Here is an 11,048-nt window from a genome sequence, read left to right as displayed (position 1 = left end):
AAGAAGGAGACTAACACAATCCCCTTCTGCTACTAGAAGGGAGCCCACGTGTACAGCTCCTCGTCCCCGGCTGGCCTCAAGCGGCGCTAGCTCTGTGGCTGGCGCTGGAGTGTGCTGCCCCTGGCAGCGCCGCCGCAGCAGGGAGCCGGGGAGAGCGGCTCTCGAGGCAGCAGGAGGAGCGTGTGAGCTGTGGGCGTCCCTTTAAGAGCGGCTGGCCAGGCACGGCCTCCGCCTCTCAGTCCGCGGAGCGCCGGCAGTCACCTGGGGCTCGCGGGGCAGCCAGATCGCGGCGGGGTCGGCGCGCTTCCCCGAGCGGCGGTGGGAGAGGCGACCCGGACGCGAGGCGCCCCGAAGCCCTCTCCGCTTGGCGGTGCAGCGCCTCTCTGAGGCGGAGGATGCGGGAGCGCATCTGGGCGCCGTCGCTGCTGCTGCTGCTGCCGCTGCCGCTGCTGCTGCCGCCGCCAGTGTGGGGCGGCCCCCCGGACAGCGCACGCCGGGAGCCGGAGCGCGAGCCCGGGCGTCTGCAGCCCTTCGACCTGCTCTACGCCAGCGGCGCGGCCGCCTACTACCGCGGGGACTACGAGCAAGCCGTGCGCGACTTGGAGGCGGCGCTGCGCAGCCACCGGCGCCTGCGGGAAATCCGCGCGCGCTGTGCCCGCCGCTGCGCCGCGCGCCACCCGCTGGCGACCCCCGGCGCGGGCCCCGGGGCCGAGCTGCCTTTTTTCCGCTCCGTGTTGGAGCGGGCGCGCTGTTGCCGCAGCTGCGAGACCCAGCGCCTCGGGGGACCTGCATCCCGTCACCGCGTCAGCGAGGATGTGCGCAGCGACTTCCAGCGCAGAGTGCCCTACAACTACCTGCAGCGGGCCTACATCAAGGTACCCACCGAGCGCTCCTCCACTCCAAAGCTCCCTGCGGCTCGCAGATGCCCGCTTGAGCCCTCCCTGCTGCCCCCACCCCCACCCCATCATCTTCCCATGCTCTCTGTTCAGCCTTTCACATTGGGTCTCCTTAAGTATGTGACTCATGTTTGTGAATCTAGATGTCTGGTGGCCCCATCTCTGTACCCAACAACTAATTAACTTGGACAAGTCTTTTTCCCTCTTTCTCAGAGCCAACTTCTCTCTCAAAAACAGGATTGTACTGGTAAGATGGTGTTAGATGACCTTCTAATTCAGCACTAATTCATGGGGATTTGACAAACCTGAGTCTAGTACAAGTTCTCTTCTCACCGCTCATTTTCCGTTTCTCTTCTGTCTCCTCTCCCTCATCTTTAATAGACTGTAGTCTGCAAATTTTCTCTGAAGTTCAAAAGAAAGTACGTTCAAAATAGTGAAGTAAAAATATACCTGTTCTAAAACAAATTTTTCTCTCTTCTCCCCTTCACCTACAAAAAAGTAAAGATCAAAGGTTAAAGAGAAGGGCTGCTTGGAGGAGGTGAAGCTGTTTGAGGCAGTCTCAGTAAAAGTATCCACCCTAAGTGTGGACTTTTTCTCGTTTGATAGCAGACTTTCAGTTTCTGGTGTGATACATTGGACTGGGTTACTGGGCATCAGTCCTCTACTTCTAGTTTTATTTTGGTAGACCTAACTTGCCTAAAGTTAGTGTCAGGAGGTATACTGTGTGTATTGACATATTTTTCACATCCATAACGTTGAAGATCTCTCTGGATGCTTCAGTAGAGGGAATTTGAATGAGTTCTTCAACCTCCACTGCCACTCACCCAATTTTGCTTCAAATTTACACTCAAGCCTTCTTTCCGGTTTTCTGTGTTAATGTATCAATGTCTCTTATACTACTGTTGGAAAAGTGGAAACTTTGGGGGTAGTTGGTCATGCTACCCAATGGACCAAGCTGCATTTCTTTTTTCTTCCTATTTATTCATTTACTTATTTATTTTTGAACTGGAGTTTTGCTCTGTTGCCCAGGCTGCAGTGCAATGGTGCAATGGCCAGATATTGGCTCACTGCAACCTCTGCCTCCTGAGTTCAAGCGATTCTCCAGCCTCAGCCTCCTGAGAGGCTGGGACTATAAGTGCGCGTCACCATGCTCAGCTAATTTTTGTATTTTTAGTAGAGACGGGGTTTCACCATATTGGCCAATATGGTCTCGATCTCTTGACCTCGTGATCTGTTTGCCTTGGCCTCCCAAAGTGCTGTGATTACAGGCTTGAGCCAGCATGCCTGGCCAGACCAGGCTGCATTTCTAAGGAGATGAAAGTACATACCATGTTCAAATATCCAAATACCTTTGCAGCTCATCCCACAAGAACCCTGACCTCACACTGGTAGGGTTCTTTCAGATTGGCAACTGTTGGTAGAATTCATGACATTTCAACTAAGTCTAAATCTTAACTTCCTGTGTATTGTGGCTAAGGTGTTAGAGTTCACTGGACTAGTACATTGGTCAAGAAATGAAGAGAAGGCCTGAATCCTTTCCAGGACTTGTCTTCTACTTACTTGTGCCTCCTGATGGATTTGCTAAGGCATGTGTGATGTATAACTCTGATTTCTTCTAAGTGATTTACACAGTTTCTGGTGAAATCAGCCAACACCATACCTTGAGTGTCTGACAGTGAAGCTATCATAAGCTAGTTCCCAAAGCAGAACATGGATGGTCCCGTAGCTTGGTCCTCCCAGGAGTCTCAGATGTAAGGCTAGCAGCCCTGCTGTTAATTCTGCCACAAATTTTGGACATATTTTCCTTTCTCATATCTGGAGAAAGAATACATATTCATGGTCAGTCCTATAAAAATAAATATCCATGAGGTAACTCTCAATATGTAGGTTTCCCTGGTTCTGGAATTCTGCTTGCTTCCCTGTTAATGTGAGCGTTTGTCAGTCATTTTCCTTACTGTTCCTGGGCTGGAGGTCAAAGAAGGTGAAGCCTTAGGTTTAACATACCTCACATTTTTGTGGTGAATGGATTACAGAAACGAGTCACACTCTGTGAGTGAATTACTGGGTGTTGTCTAATGAATTAATGAAGTTTAAGAAGTTCTTTCAATGTGGCTTCATGTGTTCATTTCGGTTCTACCAGCAGTATCTCTGAGAGCAGAACAAGTCTTGCATCTTCTCCCCACTTCTCTTCTCTGACGGTTTCTTGGGTCTATATAATTGACAATCTCTTAAGAAGAAACTATTTTTATCCCTTTGGAAATTCATTTTTCAAAGTTGGAGTTTGTGAACATCTAAAAATGCATCATGGTTTTTTTCTCCCCTGCTCCCTTTTAGCCTTTGCTTGGCTTCCTTGGAATTTCACTTATGAATACGCAAACACACCATCTTTTAAGACTGAAAAAAAAAAAAAAAAAAAAAAAAAAAAAAACCTCTCAAATAATAAAAGAACGTCCTTGAACTCTTGACAGGTCTGGAATCTAGGGTATTAACTCCCTGATGTTAGGATAAGGAACTGCCTGCAGGTGACTGGATATGGTCATGGCGTCCTGTATTGTTGAATTGCTTTTGACATCAGTGATCTAGTTTGCACTTAAAAAGATAATCCTGGGCCAGAGCAGATTCAGTGAGGGAGGACTGAAATGCTTTATAAAGCTAGGAAAGTACAATTATTCTCTGCTAAGAGATTTACCAACTACAGAAGCTCTCAGGAGATGTTGCTTCTCCCCCAGATCCTGCTGAGTGGGCCACTGATGAAAGCAGATTCCTTGTACTGATGTGTTGGAGCGGAAGAAGGGTGAAGAATCATGAAATATGAGACCCTCTGAGTTCAACTTCTTGGTTCACAGATGAGGAAAGTGATGTTTCTAAATGTTTAACAAACATAAAGCTCAGTGTCATTTATTTAGTGGCATACTAAATGATCTGTTGAAATGAGCACAGGGCTGGGAGTCAGAAGTCTGGATTCTTCCAGTAACTGATTCCCACAGTTATCCTGTAGCCACTGGCCTGTGGGTTCACTTCAGGTCCCAGAAAATGATGCATACCCCAGGGCTATCCTTATGCCAGATTTGGACAGCTCCAGGTATGAGTATGTCCTTGTCTTGTAGGGTAACGGACACTGACTGCATTTTTCATAAGCCTTGCTTGGTAGACTCTTTCTCAAGGCCTGGCATGTTGGGAATTTGCCTAGACAGCTATGAGGCAGTAGTTTCACCTGGCTCCTAGCCATACTTTTTTGTTTAAAGGCAGGGTGAGACTCTTCAAACTTTTTATTTTTATCATTTAAGATTGTTTGATATAACCCATGATTCATAGCCTAAGACATAAGACACGGCTTTTCTCATTTCATTCTCTGCTCGGAAACCTTCAGTGGCCTTCCCGTTGCTACCATATAAAGCTCAAATACTTTACCATAGCACCCACAGCCTGGCTCCCTCTCAACCTTCCCAGCCCTATCTTCCCCAACTCTGACACGCTCCAGCCAAAGGGAACAATGAGTGCTTTTGTCTTACGCCTGACACTTCTGCAGCTCTTGGCCTTGTTTATTCTTTCTTGAGAGGTGTAGAGGCTTTAGAATAGGATAGATATGGGATTAGTTTTTAGTTTTCCCAATCCCTATCTGTGTGACAGTCAGCAAATTACGTAAGATTTTTTTAGCTTTAGTTCTCCCATCTGCAAAATGGGGAAATTATCGGGCCTACCTGCTTGTTTCAGGTTAAGTTTAAGAGATGAGTGATGTAAAGAGCCCAGAATAGGGCCTGATTCTCAGTAAGCATTGCAGATATATTTCTTCTTATTATTAGTTAAAATAGTGGATCTTTCCTCCTCCTTTTCTACATGTTCAAATCGTAACTATCCTAACTCATAAATACACTTATTTCTGTGAGTCCTTCCTTCACTCCTCCCACAACTCCCAGAAGTACACCATTTCTCCCTTTTCTGAATTCCCACAGCAACAAATTTGTTCCTCTCCCTTCATTTTTCATTTTTAACCTTGTTTTGGAAAGATTGATGTATTTGCCATTACTTATGTGAGCTCCTTGAAATCAAGAACTGGCTTAGTGATTCTTGCATCTTCTAAAGTGGAGGTTCCCAGATTTGGATGATTACCAAGTGGATAATTATTCTTAACTATCAGGGGCATTCAAATGGGATTTAAAATTAGAGATAAAGGCTCAGTAGGTCCAAGTTGGGTCATCGGCAATCATTTTCCTTCCAAATACCTAAAATGGGGGCTGGTAGCAGTAGATGTTCAGCGTAGGTTTGTTGAATGAATAATAACTTGGTTCTGTGCACATGAATGTTGTTGAGAAAGATTTCTGCCTGGTAGCAGAAGGTTTTCTCACTTCAGTTGTTTGGCTTTCTGTCTGGTCATTTGGGAGAAGAAGTTACAGGACTGTTGACTGCCTGACAACTATTTTCACTATTTTCTCCTTACAAGTTCTGGCTGATGTTGCAAACTTTCACCCCCTTCCACAGCCCCCTTTTTCTTCTTTAGTTCTTATTACTTAAAACTGTACTTCAAAATACCCTTGACATATTGTACCTGTTTCATGTACATTTCTGGAATTTAAACAAACATGAGGGACACTTTTCTTTCTTATCTGTGTCCTTTAAAATCACAAATGGGTTGACAGTGTCTGTTTTTTTCTCCCACTTTTCCCAGCCATTTAAAAAAAACAAAAGAAAAGAAACTAGTGCTGTTTATTTATTCATTTTTCTATTCCAAACAAGCTTGCCCCTGCTTGTTTTGTTTCTGGGTTGTTGGTTTTTCCATTTGACCTTTGTTTTTCTTCTTAGAATTAAAGGGAAGGGGAAAAATAAAGAATCACAACTACGTTAAGCAATTCTGAATCTACCAGATTAGTGGTTTCTGGCCAGGGGCTGGTGGGGTGCATGGGAGGGTGGGGGTGAAGTAAACTCTAGGAATTTCCTCACTCTTACTCTGTTTTATCAACTGCCTTCTCTTTTTAGAATGAGTGCATTAAAAAGAATTTGAAAACCCAGACAAGTGCATCATGTAGATCTTACTAGTTTAGAATAAAAATGCCTTCCTGAATCTCGTATTTATATTATTTTTACCTACTTGTACAACATGTATATTTTATCTGCAAATTATTTCAAATAGGAGGTTGATTTCATATATTACTGAAATCACAGTTATGAAATTGTTCTAATGGTTATTTCCTCAAAAGATGAAGCTTTTCTCTACTCTCTTTAACTACTGAACACTCTTTTGTGCTTAAATCATCAAAATGTACAGGTCATCATCTTTAGGTCTCACTCCTTAGGAAGAAAACCTGAGAGATTATTTATCTAGATAGTTTTTAGGTCCTGTGTGCTAAGGAATTAGAATCACAATTGTTCCTTGTTGGGATTGTTCCATGTTTGAAAGCCTGGTCAGCTCCTTACCAGTCATCCATTGCCTTTATAAGTGATAAGTGCCACAGTGGCTTAGAATGTAATCAGATGAGGGCAGCAGCTGCTTGCAAGTATTCTCCCATGGTTAATCAGCCTGGCTAATCAGGGATTCCTTCCTAGGCTTTAATAAAGGAAATTAATAAACCAGTATTTCCCTTTCTTCATAAACCTCATCTCTCAGAATCAAATGGATTCTGTTACTAATATCATTTGTTCATTGATGAACTCCCAAAGGGTAGCTATAAATTTCTCTTGGAAATGTTTGATAAAATGTAAGCTTGCTCATAGGTGAGACCTGATAAATTTTGAAAGGTGGATGGATTCACCTAAAATGAAGACTTATTAGATTTGATATAATAACTGTTCTTTTGTATTGCTAAGAAATTTAATAAACTGTGGATTTCTTAGAATCACAGATTTTAGAGCTGGAAGAGGTTCAAAAAGAACACCTTCAAGTCAAATAACTGCTTTGGGGCAATGACATAGAAATTGGGGAAGGAGGGATAACTATTTTGTTCAAGAAACATAATCTAACAAGGGTGGAAGTGGTGGTTATTTACATTATTAAAATGCTACAGCCTGAAAGGCCCTCAAAGATCATGAAAAAATCTATCCCTGCCACTTAACACATGATGACACTGGTCTCACAGATTCTACAACAAATCAAGAAGGGTCAGCAAATGGAGCTTCGTCCAGAATGTAGGTATTCTGACTTCCAGTCCCCTGCTCTTTCCAGCCTCTATGTCACAGTCATGGCTACCTCCTTGAGGGGTAGTCTGGTGAATCAGTGGTGCACTTGAGACCTGTGGTAAACCCATTACCTTCAGAGACAAAGTGGACATGAGACACGGCTTCCTGGACTGCCCTCTGCATCCTGCACTTTCATTCACATGATACATAAGTTATTCAGCCAAGAGTTGCAGTTGTCTGGTGGAAAATGTTGTATTCCTCATTAGGAAAAATAATTTCTCCTTTTTTTTCCATTCAGCTTTCTTCTGTAATTCTTTTTCTGTCTTTTAATTCATCCCTCGTTTCCTGCTGCCTGACTTCCTAGCTGTGTATTTTCCACCAGACCTTGTCATCATTTGCCAAATGGCTTACATGTATCTTTAAAAAAATAATCTGGTGTGAGCTTCTGAGTGGTATTCCTAGTGTTCTATGTGTGCTTTTCTGATTTGAGCACCGAAGAGGACTGCAGACTGTTGTTGAAAGTAGCTATTTCTCTTGACCACACTCCTTTCTGCTCTACTGTACTGTATTGTTTCCTTGACTTATTTCTCTCTTTTTCCTTGGCCCTACCCCTACATTGTCCTATTAGTGGTCTACACAATGCAAGTATATCTGAAAAGAACAGAGTAGAGGAGAACATAAGGGAAGAGAAAATATTGGTAGACCTAAGGTCTGGTTTCTGGCTATAGTAAAATAAAAGCCATTGAGCCTCTCATTTAATCTGATAAACAGTCATAATTATCTCTACTTTTTGATACTGTTTTTATGTCACTTTGATACTGTTTTCATGTGCGTTGTGAAAGATCTGGGTATGGGTTGGAGGAAGATCTTCCCCACCAACTCTCTATATTTCTGCCACTGCCCCCCTGTCACATTCATGGACCATCAGTACTCCAACCATTTCATTTTATGCATGGGAAAATAAAGCTCAGAAGATAATTGAGTAGATCAAATTAAATACAATCAGATGGATGATCCAGGATTAAAATCTGAGAACCCAAACTCCCTCCAACCCCTGTGACATTGCCATTAACCACTACTTGTAAGATCCACACTAGAACAGGAATCCTCCCCTCAGTTAGCTCACATCTAATATAGTGGATTTCAGAAGGCGCATAATTATAATGCAAGACCCATGGGGAAAACTGTCAACCGCAATGCAAGTTATAGGATTATTTTTATTGCACTTCTCATTATTCTGTTAATGATAAAGTGACTTAACCCTAGGGACATTAATGATTTCAACGTTTCTTTTTCTGTCTCTGAGCATCTTCCATGAATTCCTGTGAATTGAAGGCTGGACCAGCTTAATTATTTAGGTTCCTCTAGCACTGTGATTCTGACATTGAGGCTGTCAGGAATATTGTTTATGGCAAGAATTCGTGCATCAGGTAAAGAGTCAAATTAGATGACCTGGGATACTTTACAAAATTTTCATGCTCTTTGAAAGTTTATAACACAGAAAGAGTCACATTCAAGTGGGGAATAGGAAGACCAGAAATTGGTTTCATGGAGGAAGTGATGTTTAAAATTGGTTTAGAGGGGCCAGTGCTAGTTTCCAGTTAGGGGTTTTGAATACAGAGATGAAAGATACAGTGTCATTTCTATATAAAGTATATTAACATAGAGCCCCTCTGATTGAATTTTTTTGAATGGCGTTCTTTTTCCCCAGCCCTTTATCACCCTTTCTGCAGCTACACCCTGCCACGTTAATGGAACATTGGTATTCCAGGCAACCCATTTTACAGATGGAAAATAAAGGCCAAAAGAAAATTGAGTGACCTCATTTTTATAGCAACCTAAGAGAAGGACCAGAATCAGATTCTAAGAACCCTGACCTCCACTTCTGTGAAATTGCCATTGACCACACAAGCTTAACAAAGTTACAATGAAACAGATAACATGCCCCCGGCATTATTTGCTAAATGAAAGAGACCCTGAAATAAAATCCGCTATCTTCTTATGGAATGTTATTTCTTGCACCATTATTCTGCCTACTTCTGGGAAAATCTCAGAAATAAGAACCTGAGTTAATGCTGTTTTCCCAGTTAGCTTAATGAAAATGAATGAGGCAAAGGATCTTCTTTGGAAGGGAAGTAGAGGAATAGGAGCCAGAAAGGGGGAGATCCAAAATGTCAAAAATTTTAGAAGTGCAGGACTATCAGAATGATACTGCTGGAATACATTATCTATAAGTAATGGATTCAGTTTTTGTGCACATAACAGAAAACTTCTGGAGACTGCAGTTTAATTGTACTGGGACCCTGGAAAGGAGTGGATAAAAGCAAAATATGTAATAAAATAAATGAATACAAAACAAAGAAATCGTTAACAAATCTGGAAGCACAGGAGATTTGAGCCAAATTCTTCTTGCTTGCATGCTGAATTTTTAAGTTTGCCAAAATCAGTAGATTTGCATAGAGAAATTGACACACAATTAAGACTCTGGACATAGAGAATTACCTTAAAACCAGATTTGGCTCTTTTTAAAAAATGAGCTCAAATTATAGTATCAAAGACTAATCCAGTAGACCATGCAAATTATCTCTCCACTGAAACATGTGCTATTTTATAATAATATTTTTATATGAAATCCAGGATCAGCAATCAGTATATGATTCTAATACATGCCATTTATGAATGCCACCAGGGACATAGACTTTCACAGTCAATCATTGTTTCTATAGGATTACCAAAGGCTCAGCTAAACAGTGGAGTTTGCAGGTTTTCAGGCCAATAAGCATTTCAGTCAGAGTTTCTCAACCTTGGCTAATTGATATTCTGGGATGAATAATTCTTTGTTGCGGCAAGCTGTCCTGTGCATTTTAGGATGGCCAGCAACATTCCTGGCCTTTACCTGTTATATCAGTAGTTAACACATTCCACCCCTCTCCAAGCTGTAATAACAACAACAAAAAAATGTCTCCATATATTGCAAAGTGTCACTTGGCAGTCAAAATCACCCCAGATAGAAAAACACTGGTTTAAACATTTAGCCATATTTGAGATGACTGGACATCAAGGTTAGATAAATACAATTTAAGTTTTTGACAATATATACTAGATGACAATTTGCCCACTGATGAATTGTAATATTTATAAACAAGTTTGACTGCAGCTAGGTATCTTTTAGAGGGTAAATCCATTGGAAATAGAGCTTCTCTCTTCAAGAATCAAAGCACTGGGTTCATATTGCGTATCTGGTTCTCCATAGCTTCAGTAGTTCAGCTTATAAAAAAGATCAGATACTTTTTCCTACTTATTGTCCTAACATGATGAGATAGGTTGCCTTAACAATACAAACTAACATATCTTAGTTGTGAATTTCAGATTCCAGAATTGCTATATTTCTCATTCAACTTGTAAAGTTTCCAAACCCAATTATTTAAAAATAATCCACTGCAACCCTTAAGTTTTCTTTGTAAAGTTTCCAAACCCAATTATTTAAAAATAATCCACTGCAACCCTTAAGTTTTCTTTGGGTTACCTCTGTGTCACATGTATTTTTAGGAAGCAGCTTGACTCAAAACAAAAATGCCAACTCACAGAGGCTGGGAAGTGGGGGAAATAAGAGAAGGTCAGGTGAAAGAAAAAATGACAGAGAGAGAGAGAGCGAAAGAAAGAGGGAGGGGAGGAGGGAGCCAAAGGGTGATTCAGAAATAGAGGAAGAGGATGAAGAGATAATGAACAAAATTGAAGTAAAGGAAAGCCAAGAGCAATCAGATTGAAGTCCAAAGGTCTCAGGCATGAAAAACGTTTCACGAAACAAAGCTAGGATGTTTAATACTCTGATATCTGTCTCTGTTGTAAAACTAATAATTCAGAAGCAGATGTTGGTCTTCTGTCTACTCTGTATTGCCATAAGGCCGTATCCTATTCAGACACTTCTGCCTTGCTAAAACCCAGAAAAGCAGAGCTAATCAGCTTCTTCAAGAAAGAGAAGGAAATAATTCCTCTGGGTAGAGATTCCGCATGCGTAACACCGAATATTTACCAAATGAT

General features: G+C 41.8%; 1 protein-coding gene across 1 annotated transcript in view; it reads left to right on the top strand.

The window, feature by feature from the left end:
- Window positions 1-43: 43 nt before the first annotated feature.
- Window positions 44-11,048, top strand: part of P3H2 (prolyl 3-hydroxylase 2) — a 166,381-nt gene continuing 155,376 nt past the window's right edge. Inside the window, exon 1 of the mRNA XM_017549601.2 lies at window positions 44-875. Coding sequence (XP_017405090.1) covers window positions 396-875 — 480 coding nt within the window. The 5' untranslated portion in view covers window positions 44-395. The remainder of the gene's footprint in view (window positions 876-11,048) is intronic.

The sequence above is a fragment of the Cebus imitator genome, unplaced genomic scaffold (genome assembly GCF_001604975.1).
Source record: "Cebus imitator isolate Cc_AM_T3 unplaced genomic scaffold, Cebus_imitator-1.0 Scaffold220, whole genome shotgun sequence".
Taxonomy (NCBI): domain Eukaryota; kingdom Metazoa; phylum Chordata; class Mammalia; order Primates; family Cebidae; genus Cebus; species Cebus imitator.
The sequence above is the reverse complement of the archived record's forward strand: the minus strand, read 5'-3'. Positions and strand labels throughout refer to the sequence as shown.